Source organism: Salmo salar, chromosome 13 (assembly GCF_965601325.2).
Source record: "Salmo salar chromosome 13, fSalSal1, whole genome shotgun sequence".
NCBI classification, from domain to species: Eukaryota; Metazoa; Chordata; class Actinopteri; order Salmoniformes; family Salmonidae; genus Salmo; species Salmo salar.
Window position 1 is genome coordinate 44895495 of NC_138303.1, and position 14506 is coordinate 44910000.

The following is a 14506-nucleotide window of genomic DNA, read 5'->3' on the forward strand; positions in this document are numbered from 1 at the left end:
GCACAGTTTCCAAGAACCATAGACTAAAAACAAGCCTCGAACACACAGCAAAGTTTATATTGAGAGATTTCAAAACTTTTAAAACCATGACTAGACTCAACAAATACAGCAAAGAGCTGTTGTTTTGATGTGTAGCCTAAGTTTGTGTTTACATTGTTATTCAGCACTGTCAACACTTTGTTCAACAGTTCTATAAGACATGAAATGCACGTTCGCTCCTTCCAGTCACACTACAACCACCACTGCAGCTGCAATCAATGAGTACAGCAAAGTGTTTCAATAAACTTGTGTTGTTATTATTAGCAGCTTGTGTCTTTTTTAATATCGAGGAATATTTCACTTGCTCTGGTCATAGGAGTAACAACATGAATTGGTGCATGAGGCTGAAATAATGCTGCGCGACTTAAGTTTCATTATTAACTGGAAGACTGTGTCCCCTTTTCTCAGCGGAGAGAAGGGGATGGTGAGTCTGGGGAGATGCAGCCTCACCACTGCTCCCTCCCTCCCCTCAGGCTGACCATCAGATGCAGGCAATCACTCCAGTAAAAAAATATTTAAATAAATAAATATATATATATACATACACATATATATATATATATATATATATATATATATATATATATATATATATATATATATATATATATATATAAAATATATTCTAACTTAGCTGTGCCTCACTATTAACAATGTGATCATAAATATTTTATATAATTTCTAAATGGTCTGAGAAGAACAACGTTCAACTCAAGCATAGCCAATATGCAGTGATACTGTATTGGGCCTATAGCCTACTGTACAAACCTCCTTGCTACAGAACTGTTTTTATTTAGTTAATGTTGCATAGGCATATGTTTTTGAAATCATGTTTAAAAAAATTAATCTGAGCAGTAGATCTCGGCTTGCATTTTTGACTCAAAGTGATCTGGACTCAGAAAGTGATCTGGACTCAATCAGTTGTGATCACTGATTTAGACCATACACAGGCCATATAAAGTTTGACTAAACTGTCCAGTTAGTCAAAGTTTGAGTTTCCTACTAAATAAATGTAGGCCCCCCGAGTGGCGCAGCGGTCTAAGGCACTGCATCTCAGTGCTAAAAGAGTCACGAAAGATCCTGGTTCGATTCCAGGCTGTATCACAACCGGCCGTGATTGGGAGTCCCATAGGGCGGCACACAATTGGCCCAGCGTAAATAAGAATTTGTTCTAAACTGACTTGCCTAGTTAAATAAAAGAAATACAAATATTTTAGCCTATTCCGAGTCACATGCTGACCAGACCGGACACGTCGCGTGCGCCGCAAAATAAATGTAGAAACCCATGTTATTCAATTATTGCACCCACACTGCTCGCGCGCACGCCAAAGAGTGTCTGCGATGTCAAGGGCTAAAATAGAACTCCTTTCTATTTCTGACACAGATCGCACTGAAAGTACTGCCTCTCCCATCTCATTGGTTTATAGAAGCAGGTACCCACGTGCCATCTCATTGGTTATACCCACGTGGGTGATTGAAAGACGAACTGTTTTGCCGGTCGTCGTGGTAATACTATGAAAGTTTAGATGCCGATCACCATATAAGTTCAAAGATGAAAAGGCCTGGAAGGAGGAGAGATGACTAGAAACAATTCGGTTGGCCGTTTTATGTGTGGATTAATTGGCGGAGTAGAGGACCTTGTGCATTTCGGGTAAAATAACAACTCAATGTTTATATCCCAGGACAAATTAGCTAGCAACAGCAAGTGCAAGCTAACTACCTAAATTGCCATACATGTTTAATGCTTTTCGACCTGTCCCCAAATGAATGACATTGGTTCAGAGTTTGTTTTGATATTTTAACCCGCGTGTCGTGATCGCATTTGGTGAAGGGGGACAAAATACATTTATGCACGATAGCGCACACGCACAGCCGGTTTGGGTTCCTTGTCAGGGAACAATTTATTTAAGTTTAAATAAAACTATTTGATTACCTGAACAATATTGACTAATGGTATTGTATTAGGTGGGCTATAAGCTTTCATTAGGTAAGAAGACGGCTAATTAGAAGGCTCTTCAAAGCGATTTGCGTTGTCAATGTGCCGCATTGTATTGTGAAAATAAGACAGGCCTATCATTCTTAATTCATGGCAAGGTTTCCATTCATCCAGAATGTTAAAGACATGCAATAAAATGTATTCACGATGGGAATAGCATAATAGCCTAACTACTACTCTGGAGTCAAAAACAATTACCGTAATTTCCAGACTACTGAGCGCACCTGAATATAAGCCGCACCCACTGAATTTATTTTTTATTTTGAACATAAATAAGCCGCACGTCTATAAGCCGCAGGTGCCTACCGGTACATTGAAACAAATGAACTTTACACAGGCTTTAACGAAACACGGCTTGTAACAAAAATAAAGGCTTTAATGAAACCCGGCTTGTAACAAAAAATAAAAAATTAGCAGTAAGCTCTAGTTGTCTTTATGCACTGAGTCAATTCCTCACGCTGCTGTTTCCAACGTCTTATCATCGACTCATTAAGACCAAGCTTCCGTGCAGCAGCTCTATTTCCTTTTCCAACAGGCAGATCAATCGCCTTCATCTTGAAAGCTGCATCATATGCATTTCTCCGTGTCTTTGCCATGATGAGGGTGACAAAATGACTACCGTAATCCTCGATCCTCGTTTGTTAAGTCAAACGACACTGCTGGTCCTGCTCACGTTGCCCTACCCTATGCTTTGACCTCTTTCTCCCCTCTCTCTCCAGATGAAATCTTGCGACTTGTGATGGCCGGACGCCCAACAACCTGCCCGCTTGACCCTATCCCCTCCTCTCTTCTCCAGACCATTTCCGGAGACCTTCTCCCCTACCTCACCTCGCTCATCAACTCATCCTTGACCGCTGGCTACGTCCCTCCCGTCTTCAAGAGAGCGAGAGTTGCACCCCTTCTCAAAAAACCTACACTCGATCCCTCCGATGTCAACAACTACAGACCAGTATCCCTTCTTTCTTTTCTCTCCAAAACTCTTGAGCGTGCCGTCCTTGGCCAGCTCTCTTGCTATCTCTCTCAGAATGACCTTCTTGATCCACATCAGTCAGGTTTCAAGACTGGCCATTCAACTGAGACCGCTCTTCTCTGTGTCACGGACGCTCTCCGCACTGCTAAAGCTAACTCTCTCTCCTCTGCTCTCATCCTTCTAGACCCATCTGCTGCCTTTGATACTGTGAACCATCAGATCCTCCTCTCCACCCGCTCCGAGTTGGGCATCTCCGGCGCGGCTCACTCTTGGATTGCGTCCTACCTGACAGGTCGCTCCTACCAGGTGGCGTGGCGAGAATCCGTCTCCGCACCACGTGCTCTCACCACTGGTGTCCCCCAGGGCTCAGTTCTAGGCCCTCTCCTATTCTCGCTATACACCAAGTACCTTGGCTCTGTCATATCCTCACATGGCCTCTCCTATCATTGCTACGCAGACGACACACAATTAATCTTCTCCTTTCCCCCTTCTGATAACCACGTGGCGAATCGCATCTCTGCATGTCTGGCAGACATATCAGTGTGGATGACGGATCACCACAAGCTGAACCTCGGCAAGACGGAGCTGCTCTTCCTCCCGGGGAAGGACTGCCCGTTCCATGATCTCGCCATCACGGTTGACAACTCCATTGTGTCCTCCTCCCAGAGTGCTAAGAGCCTTGGCGTGACCCTGGACAACACCCTGTCATTCTCAGCTAACATCAAGGCGGTGACCCGATCCTGTAGGTTCATGCTCTACAACAGTCGCAGAGTACGACCCTGCCTCACACAGGAAGCGGCGCAGGTCCTAATCCAGGCACTTGTCATCTCCCGTCTGGATTACTGCAACTCGCTGCTGGCGGGGCTCCCTGCCTGTGCCATTAAACCCTTATAACTCATCCAGAACGCCGCAGCCCGTCTGGTGTTCAACCTTCCCAAGTTCTCGCACGTCACCCCGCTCCTCCGCACACTCCACTGGCTTCCAGTGGAAGCTCGCATTTGCTACAAGACCATGGTGCTTGCCTACGGAGCTGTGAGGGGAACGGCACCTCCGTACCTTCAGGCTCTGATCAGTCCCTACACCCAAACAAGGGCACTGCGTTCATCCACCTCTGGCCTGCTCGCCTCCCTACCTCTGCGGAAGCACAGTTCCCGCTCAGCCCAGTCAAAACTGTTCGCTGCTCTGGCACCCCAATGGTGGAACAAGCTCCCTCACGATGCCAGGCCAGCAGAGTCAATCAGCACCTTCCGGAGACACCTGAAACCCCACCTCTAAGGAATACCTGGGATAGGATAAAGTAATCCTTCTAACCCCACCCCCCCCCCAAAAAGATATAGATGTACTATTGTAAAGTGGTTGTTCCACTGGATATCATAAGGTGAATGCACCAATTTGTAAGTCGCTCTGGATAAGAGCGTCTGCTAAATGACGTAAATGTAAGTTCGAGAGCGCTCGATTTAATCTAAACAGTAAACAAAAAAGTTGTTTGACCTTAACCCGTTCGGCAATTTCATTGGTCTAATAAAAGCTTCATGCCGCCAAAAAACTGATCACAGAATGTGTTTTTTGGGAGAAAAAAACATTTGAAAGTGAAAAACCCATATATTAGCCACGTCATTGTTTAAGCCGCGAGGTTCAAAGCGTGGGAAAAAAGTTGCGGCTTATAGTCTGGAAATTACGGTAGGTCTAAATAAATTACTTGGCAGGTCATGGATCAGCTCTCGGGAACAATTTTATGCAGGCGGGTCGGGGTGCGGAGAAAAATCTGTCCTGATATCAGACGGTGCGGCCAAAAACCTACCCATATCTTTTGTTTTCCCGATGCAAAACGTTTTTTTTTTTTGCTACCATGTGCCCTACTGAAACAGGACCATGGCCAGAATGACTCTTACAAACAGCCAGCCAGACATGACACTTACGTTGATATGGAAAGCGGACTGCGAGTCGAAGTCACTTCCCTGTCTGGTGAGTCTGTACTGCTGGTAAACGTCGTCGCCTACATCCTGGAGGATCTGACACAGGTCCTGCCCCCCGGGCACCGCCACCGCACGCTCCTCTGGACGCTCCGCTACAGGGGAGATTTCACACAGTAAGTTAGACTTCACACAGGTGTAGCTACAAGGCAACATTGACGTCAGAGCTTCGTTAACAGATATTCTGTTAAGATCATGTGGCTCCATGACTCAAGAGAAGACAGGATGCGAGGACTCGCAGGAAAGACTAATCGGGATAGAGTGTTTGTGTGAGGGTCTTACCCTCTTCAGGGGCATGGTATGCAGCCAGGGCATTTAGCATGTCATAGATGACCTCTTTGATGGTGTCAGGAATGGGGGGCAGCGGAGACATTTTAAGGGGGGTGGTCTTCACCAGCTGCACCGCGTTGGGCCCCTTGATACGCAGATTCTCAAACTCATCATCTGAGGCTGAGCAGAGGAAGGAAGGGAGAAACACTTCGAGCAACCATGTACACGTTTAATCAGTCACATTGTTACGTTACACTGTAAAATAGGGAACTAGCCGAGAGCTATAGGTGCAAGCGGATAGCTGAATGGCCACAGGTCAGTCCGCGATGTATACAGAAGTGGTTTAATAAAGATTTGGTCACCACACCACGCTGCTTTGCATGGTCCTTCCAGCTAGATAGACCCGTGGCCATTCAACTATCCACTCGTATAAAATATGTTTTTTTCCGATGAGAGTATTTTAACGTACCCGTACCAGCTCCGCGAGGTGCGGGCAGGGCGATGCGGACGCAGCTGTTGGCTGTGTCAGCGAAGCAGTCCGGGTTCCGGCAGGCGGCAGGGCCCAGAACACGCAGAATGTAGTTGATCTCTCTGGAGCCCAGGGAGCCTGATACCACACCTGATGTGGTGCTGCCCGCCCCGCTGGTCACTGCTGACCGTACCACCTAGAGAGGGTAGACAGGTGGCATTGTCACTCAGTGCAAAACCCTAATGGCTATATTGCACTACATTCTAACACTGACTGGGAGTGTCTCAACAGTCTAACATGGGTTCCAATCCATTTCCCTTTAGCTCCACTGCTCAGAAAATACAGGAAATAGTAAAAATAGATGTGCAATGTGTTGGCGCTTTCGCCTGTCCATTTCTAGGAGAGGACTGTTGAGATGCATGCTGGGTAGGTCTCAGCGAGGGCTTTAAAATCCAGTACCTTCTCCATGGTGTGTCGTAGCGTGGCGGGGTCCTCGATGATGTGTCTGAACAGCAGGGTGACGAGGGGCGTGAAGCCGTTGAACCCTGACCCCTGCGTCAGCCCCAGGATCATCCTGGTACTCTTCAGCTCAGCAAACATCATGGCGTAATGGTGGGTCCTCGTCAGGCGCAGGCATAGCCTGAAAGAGAAGACACTTTAGTTGTAGAGGGCTTTTTGTCACACTAACAAAATATTCCAGAAGTACATTTTAGTCATGTAGCAGACGCCCTTATCCAGACAGAGCGGCTCAGTCAGTGTATCCAACTGAGGTTAGGCAGGCAAAAACAAACACATAAGAGTCATTGCAAGTAAACCTTCCTACAAGATAGCCACTGTCAGCTAAACTGTCTAGAGCTTTTCATAACACTCAGACACTTTTAATTAAAAAAAAAAAGATTCAAGAAGTAAACAAGAACCATATATAAGTAAAACAGGAACCTTAGTGTGGCGTGGAGGGTGTCTGGGTCCACAGGGACACTGATCATGGAGACACAGGCTCTGATGAGCACTGTGGTCATATCCTCCGTCAGGCCCTGCACCACGATGGCTCCTCCTGTCCCGGTGCGTTCCGATGTGGGGTCCAGGGGGGCTGTGGGAGGGGGGGCGGGGGGAGCAGAGGGACCGGAGGAGGACTCTTTTAGTTGGGGGGTAGCGTTGTCCTCTTTTGGAGCACTCATCTCCACAGCTACTGGGGCAGAGTCTGAAAGAATCAGAGAGGGGGATGTTACTATGGTACACAACTACAGAAACGGTATAACTGGTCTAATGGCATACATACAAACACACACTACTGTTCAAAAGTTTGGGGTCACTTGAAAGAACAACAATTTTTTTGTCCATTAAAAAACATCAAATTGATCAGAAACACAGTGTAGACATTGTTATAAATGACTATTGTATTGTAGGAAACAGCAGATTTTTTATGGATATCTACATAGGCGTACAGAGGCCATTATCAGCAACCATCACTCCTGTGTTCCAATGGCATGTTGTGTTAGCTAATCCAAGTTTATAATTTTAAAAGGCTAATTGATCATTAGAAAACCCTTTGACAATTATGTTAGCACAGCTGAAAACTGTTGTTCTGATTAAAGCAATAAAACTGGCCTTCTTTAGACTAGTTGAGTATCTGGAGCATCAGCATTTGTGGGTTCGATTACAGACTCAAAATGGCCAGAAACAAAGAACTTCCTTCTGAAACTCGTCAGTCTATTCTTGTTCTGAGAAATGAAGGCTATTCCATGTGAGAAATTGCCAAGAAACTGAAGATCTTGTACAACGCTGTGTACCACTCCTTTCGCAGAACAGCGCAAACTGTCTCTAACCAGAATAGAAAGAGTGGGAGGCCCCGGTGCACAACTGAGCAAGAGGACAAGTACATTAGAGTGTCTAGTTTGAGAAACAGACTTCTCACAAGTCCTCAACTGGCAGCTTCATTAAATAGTACCCGCGAAACACCAGTCTCAACGCCAACAGTGAAGAGGCGACTCCGGGATGCTGGCCTTCTAGGCAGAGTTGTAAAGAAAAAGCCATATCTCAGACTGGCCAATAAACAGAGTGAGTGCAGTTTGTGGCTATAGCAATGGCTAACAAAAGGGAAAGAACACCTGCACACGTCACCTTTAGCTGAAAATGTGCTTTATTCTACCGTATCTGCTTATAACACACTGGGGTTGTTCATATCACTAAAACAGTGTCTCCCATCTAGAAGGCCATTACATGAGTGTCTGTGTCCCTCCTCCCTCTCATAAACCAGTTTGAGGCTATACTAGAACGATAGCTCCTCCCATGTAGTAGTAGATGGTCCAGTCATCACCTGGGTCTATCTGGGTCTCCTCTGCCTTGCCCCTGTCTCCCTCCTCTCTCTCAGAGTCCGTCATGCTGCCCGTCTTAGCCGGTTTAGGAGCGCGAGGCACTCTCTGGACCGTGAGGGTCACCGGACGACGGTTACCCGTCTCCTCATTCACCTGGAATAGAAACATTAGAAGAAATCTGAGAAAGGAGATGGTTTACCAGACCCAAATTAAACCCATTACTGAACTGAAAAGCACTTTCAATGAATACCCTCCTTTGAGCATGCTTTTAAAGACCAGGATTTCACAAAGTCTGATGATTTAAAAAAAAGATACGTTACACTGTCGTCTCAGTTATTTTGTTTGAGTTGGAGTGGCATGTAAAGAAGAGGCTATGAGGAAGAGTTCCTACCTGGACCATGGTGTTGAACTGTACGGTGTATCGCCTGCGTCCCGCGGTGAATCGGACGCTGCTTTCTCCGGCCCTCCAGGCTGAGTCTATAGTGCTGTTGTTAGAGGCAGAGTAGCTGCACCAGCGGCCGGACCGGTCATCAAACCAACGCCAGTTATTACCATTGGGCTGCAGATACTGGAGAGGGGAGGGAAGGAAGAGAGAGGGAAGGAAGAAGAGGGGAAATTATTTTATTGTCCATGGGAAACAAGAAAATGTGTATTTTCATTGACAGAAGGGTCAGGAAAAGACAAGATATGGCAACACGATGGTAATCATATGCATATTCTATAGTGTAGGTTCATCTTTATGTGGCACCCGGAACACATTATTCTTACCTTGTTCATTTGCGCTCTGCGTTTGGATGAAACAGCCATTTTCTCGTAGAAGTCAATGATCAGCAACACTGGAGTGATCCACCTATAGAGAGTCACAGACAACGTTCAGCCGTATTGAACATCGCAATTTGTCTGGGAGGAGCCAGGCTTATACATTTACTTCACCTAAAGTAATTCTCTCTAGTAAGGCATTGTAAAACGAAAGATTGTTTATGCTGTTATTTCTAGCAGGACAGTATTTTTGAAGGGCAATCCTGCAGGTGTGCCAGCTAGCTAATCTCGAGCGGTCCTCTCGTCAGTTTTCTGTGACAGAGCCAGGGGAGGGGGTGGTACTGACTTGGGTGTCTGGATGTCCTTCTGCTCCTTGGCAGCCTGCAGACAGGGCTGCACCACCTCCAGCAGCTTGATGAGCACGTTGAGGATCCCACTGTTCTCCACCACCCTGGCACACGACAGCTTCAACTCCTTAAGGAAAACAGGACAGCATGGATCAGCATACAGGGCCAGTGAGTGAGTGTGAGTGAAAGGAATTGCTGTGCTTCTCTTTCTCTGCCACTACCTCAAACAAATATTTTGAGCAGTAGGATGTTTTTCTGTGTGTCTGTCTGCTTGTCCGTACCTCAAAGAGCAGTGTGAGCAGCAGGATGCGTGTTGCCAGGTTGGAGGCTTGGGGCAGGGTTGCCATCTGTCTGGTCCACTCGGACACCGTTTTGGTGTCGCTGGTGGTCAGGGGTACTGCTGCCTTGATGAGCACGTCTGCTGCCTCCCACACCTACACATCAGAAACATGACATAGAGAGAGGCTGGTATATTGATACTAAGTGCATAATACCAAAGAAGTCTCTAAACACATTTGACTGCACCTATCCAGTGTATGTGAACACATTTATAAAAAAAATGTGCTCTGGCATATCACACCTAACTACACAGACACACACACACACACACACACACACACACACACACACACACACACACACACCATGTTACTCACCTGGTTGACGACCTGTCGTAAGATGAGGTCCCTGTACTCGGCGCCGCTCCTCTTGATGGCTGTCATGAGCAAGTCACAGAGGCGGTAGACTGTGTCTGGCAGCTCATCCAGCAGGTGGAAGCAGCCGGGGAGCATGGAGTCAGTGAAGGCGTGGAGCTCCGTAATGTCCAGGGGCTCGGCCTCCAGGAACCTCTCCAGGCAGCGAGCTTCCTCCTCCTCCGTACGCTCCCTGGCTCTCCTGTCGTCCTCCTCACGACGACGCGCCGCCTCCTGAAAGAGAGGGAAAGATGGAGGTGGGGAACGTGAGCGGATGTGGTGGTGGTCCAGAAACAACCCCTAGGCACAGAACAAATCTGAGAGCACTGTGTAGACAGAAGCAATGTGGCTATTATTCCACTGAGCCCATCAACTGAAAAGACGACAGTGCAAACATAGAAATAGAACTCTAGATCTGTGGCTACAACAATATTGCTTACATCTATCCAATACTTCCAGATGTACACATACCTAGGGTGTAGACTCTACAGCTTGTTTCTGGGCAGGGCCCTGGTTACTCATTTATGAGCCTTCATCTATTCACGTTTGAATTCATTCACCAGTGTGTTCCCTCTGTATGCCTGTGTGCGGGGGTATGTCTAAGTGTGCGTGTGTGGCGGCAAACCTCGGGCGAATCAGAGCGCTGCTCCATGCTGACCTCTTGCCCCAGAGACATGGCGATGGCTCTCATCATCTGGTCTTCTTCTGACATGGTCATGTCCTACAGACAGCGGGACATACAAGTACACTTAATATACACTATGGGAGGGGGGACTGTAATCTGTAATATGAGCATCGCTCCCTCGTGTGTGTGTGTGTGTGTGTGTGTGCGGTCGTACCCTGACGGCTCCGCTGAGTAGAGGAGGAGGGTGTGTGAGCAGGTACTCTGTGGCCTGCTCCATGGTGCTGGTGTTCACCAGGGCCTCCATGGCATGCTCTCTGGAGAAACCCATGTCCATCAGCTTGATAGAGGAGAGAACAAGCGTTACATAAGGTTAGAGGAGAGAGAGAAAGAGGGGCGAGGGCGAGAGAGGGAGCGAGGGCGAGAGAGGGAGCGAGGGTGAGAGAGGGAGCGAGAGGAGTCACAGGACAGGGTTAGAGCAGAGTTCCTTCTAGGACGTCTTTCCTAGCCACTGTGCTTCTGCCTCTGCATTGCTTGTTCTTGGGGTTTTAGGTAGGGTTTCTGTAGAGCACTTTGTGGCAACTGCTGATGTAAAAATTTTATAAAATACATTTGATTGATAGATGAAGGGAGGAAGAGAGGACAGAGGCACAGAGAGATCAGAGTGACCGGGGAGAATGAAAGAGAGCATATAACAGAGAGCACATAAAATAGATTGGGACAGAGAGAAAGAGAAAAGGAGCGGACAGTGGCAGTGTGATCAGAAATTCTCCCTTATTTTCTTTCATTGTTCCAGAGTGACATCCTTCCAGAATGACCTCCTATCCATCCTCCCTAACTGCTACATAACATGATATCCTACCCTCTACTGAGTTCTTATGCCTCAATGTTTTGAAATTCCATCCATTTGATTTAAAGCAGGGCTCTTCTCACATTTATCCTCCAAAATATGCCTCTGTCCTCACATCTCTCCCTCCCAAGTGGGGCAGCGGTCTAAGACACTGCATCTCAGTGCATAAGGCATCACTAGTCCCTGGTTTGATTCCAGGCTGTATTAAATCCGGCCATGATTGGGAATCCCATAGGGCGGAGCACACTTGGCCCAGCGTCGTCCGGGTTCAGCTGTCATTGTAAATAAGAATTTGTTCTTAAGAGACTTGCCTAGTTAAGTAAAATAAATGTAAAATCCCTCCTTAACCGTGACCCCAATTACAAGCACAAGAGAGCAGTATACATTCTATAAAATGTGCCCTCTCGCAAGTCCGCATCGAAAATAATGTGTAAGTTCAGCACAGTGTAGGAGAAAGCATGCACAGCTCAGGTCAAGTATAAATGGACTTTCAGATTCACACTGGCTGTGGAACCAGCTAGCTGTATACCTGCTGTAGCTGCTGCTGGTTGACGTTTGGCTGCCTCTCCCTGCCTCCTCCCTGACCCTGTCATAATAAGACAAAGTGGAGCAGGCCACGCCAGGGTGAGGGTTCAAGGGGACAATAGGTTGACATCAAAATAGTCCAATTTCATCTTATTACAGCATGACCACCTTATTAGTTAACCAGACAGTGAATGTGCAACAGAGGCTATCAAATTGAGGCTTTCAAATAGTATCTTGCAATGCAAGCAATTAAATCTACCAAAGCTGTCGAATGTCTAATGCCAATCTGTCTGAGAAAAGCAATCCGCCAAAAATACATTTCTATGAAGAAACAGTCCCAAAGTTAATGGAATCCAAAAACGCAAACTGATCAACAGCCACACTCCCCTTGACACCCCCACAACTCCCCTTGGCACCCCCACTTCCCTCCTGTCCCCTTACCTGCTGTAGTGGAACCTGGTTAACCTGTGGTTCTCTCCTGGGAGTAGAGTTACTAGATTCCTCTGCTGCTTCACCTGGTGCAGGTGGTGCTGTACTGCCTCCGGTAGCCGGTCCTGACCCGGAACCTGCTGGCACCTCTGCTGCAGTCACTGCTGCTCCAGGGGCCCCTACAGCTCCACCTCCACCTATTTTAAATGATAGTGTCCTTGGATGTTAATCCTTAATGTGCAATAAACATTGTAAATTGTGTCAAATAATTCAGCTTTTGCTGCTATTAATGTCATAAAAACACCCCAAAAATTTTAGTGATAAGTAGGCATTGGTCTGAAACCAAAAAAAGAAACGAAATTCCAATGAGCACCACAACTTATTCACCCATACAAGGTTTTCCAGCACACAGTAGCTCTACAGTAGCAATTATATCTGCGGGGCAGGTGGGTTTAGGGTCATGAAACAATGTGTGGATGAAGGGTGAGTGGGTGGCAGGCAGGTTGAATAAATAAAATTGAATGTATCATTCTTACGCAATTTATATCTCTAGGATACATTGAGGTTTGTTTTTCATTATTTTTAAGGCGTCAGCATGCTTCCCAGCTGAAACAGTTCTTGAGAGTTTGTGCATATATTATGACGACATTCTGACGTTTGTGTTGGACTACGGTAAGGTTTTTTTGGGCTGTTCGGGCACACTATTTTCTTGAGGCCAGCCGAAGTTTGGAGCTGAAGTTGAAGACCCTTTGTCCGTGATTGGTCAACTGTAGGGATTCTTCAATAAAGTCTTTGTAGTCAATCAACGAGAACTAATTTTCATTAAATTGTTTTCAATGAGAAATACTGCACCAAGTATCTTAGATAAAAAGTGAGTGACTAAGATCACCGCGGGGAAAAAAACTAAATTAATGACAGCTTTCTTGAGTCATCTTAGATCAATTCTGACTATTTTGAGGAAGTGTATATTGGATTACGGTATCTCAAAATGGACAAAGGTTTTCTTATTTTTCAAGCGGGTGATCTTTTAAGGGAGTATGCTAGCTCACTCGTTTGGTTTGCCTAGCCGCCAGCCGAACTGAAGCATGCTGACGCCTTTAGGCATTAGTGCGTAAGCCTAAACTTTAGGGCGTGAATTTAGGACTGTAGTCAAGATACATTATAAAACATTTAATCATGAGCCATTTCAAAATGATTTGGCTGCGCTACCCAGGGAGCTGATTTATCTAGAGGATGATTTAAATTACGCTAGAGAATGTTTTACTGATTTGCTCACTGAGGTAATGGACCATCATGCCCCAGTAAGAAAGAGTACAGTTGGGGCTCATCCATCTCCATGGATTGATGAACTGGGTGAGGCATTTTCTCAAAGAAATATGGCAAAAGTCTTAGCAGACAAATCTAAACTAGAAATTGATTAAAATAATTATAGAACACCATGTAATTAGGCAGGCAAATTAAATCGTAAGAAAAAAACATTTACAAAAATGCTTTTATTAATTGTAAAAATGATTCTAAAAAAGGTATGGAATACAGTTAAGGGCTTACTTGGTACATCTATTTCATCATGCCCATCAAGTGTGGAGGTTGACGGGAGAACATTAACAAAACCAGCTGATATTGCCAATCATTTCGCAGATCTTTTTTTTACTAAGAAAATGTATTTACTGAGCGATAATGTAAACACCCATTCTTCCAAACAAGCTATTGTCCAATGGATTGATGATCATAATATGAGCAAAAAAAACCTGCTCTTTTATTCTACAAACGGTGTCAGTGGAGGAGGTGTTAGACCTATTGAAGTCATTACCTGATGGTAAATCTACAGGTTATGATCGTATGGCAAATTTTTCGCTTCACTACGCTGCTCCCCAGAAACACATATTTAATTGGTCACTGGAAAAAGGGACATTTGCAAATGTATGTAAGCATGCTAAAATGTGCCCAATAACGAAAGACTGCAAAGAACCCATGCATTACTCCTGCCAATAGTCAACCAATTAATCTACTTCCTTCACTCAGGAGGATTATTGCTTGGCTAGAGCTTCCCCGGTCAAGTGTAAGTGCTGTTATTGTGAAGAGGAAACACCTAGGCGCAACAATGGCTCAGCCACGAAATGGCAGGCCACACAAGCTCACAGAACTGCACCGCCGAGTGCTAAAGCGCATACAAATAGTCAGCACAATAACCTTTAGAGCTTTATAAAATGGGTTTCCATGGCTGAGCAGCCAAAGTGCATAATAACAATT

General features: G+C 45.8%; 1 protein-coding gene across 23 annotated transcripts in view; it reads right to left on the reverse strand.

Annotated features, from left to right (window-relative positions):
• Positions 1-14506, reverse strand: part of huwe1 (HECT, UBA and WWE domain containing E3 ubiquitin protein ligase 1) — a 92309-nt gene that overhangs the window by 42147 nt on the left and 35656 nt on the right. For 22 of the 23 annotated variants that reach the window (XR_014380093.1, XM_082960136.1, XM_082960133.1 and 19 more), the window contains 15 exons: positions 12269-12453; positions 11832-11888; positions 10670-10792; positions 10456-10551; positions 9795-10064; positions 9420-9572; positions 9138-9265; positions 8801-8882; positions 8424-8600; positions 8035-8185; positions 6657-6918; positions 6177-6357; positions 5718-5913; positions 5261-5428; positions 4925-5073 (listed from right to left, as the gene is read on the reverse strand). Coding sequence is in view for 22 of the 23 variants with exons in the window: in XM_082960136.1 (XP_082816262.1) it covers positions 4925-5073; positions 5261-5428; positions 5718-5913; positions 6177-6357; positions 6657-6918; positions 8035-8185; positions 8424-8600; positions 8801-8882; positions 9138-9265; positions 9420-9572; positions 9795-10064; positions 10456-10551; positions 10670-10792; positions 11832-11888; positions 12269-12453 (2378 nt within the window). In the remaining variant the exon portion in view is untranslated. The remainder of the gene's footprint in view (positions 1-4924; positions 5074-5260; positions 5429-5717; positions 5914-6176; positions 6358-6656; positions 6919-8034; positions 8186-8423; positions 8601-8800; positions 8883-9137; positions 9266-9419; positions 9573-9794; positions 10065-10455; positions 10552-10669; positions 10793-11831; positions 11889-12268; positions 12454-14506) is intronic. The other variant, XM_082960130.1, reaches the window with a different exon arrangement.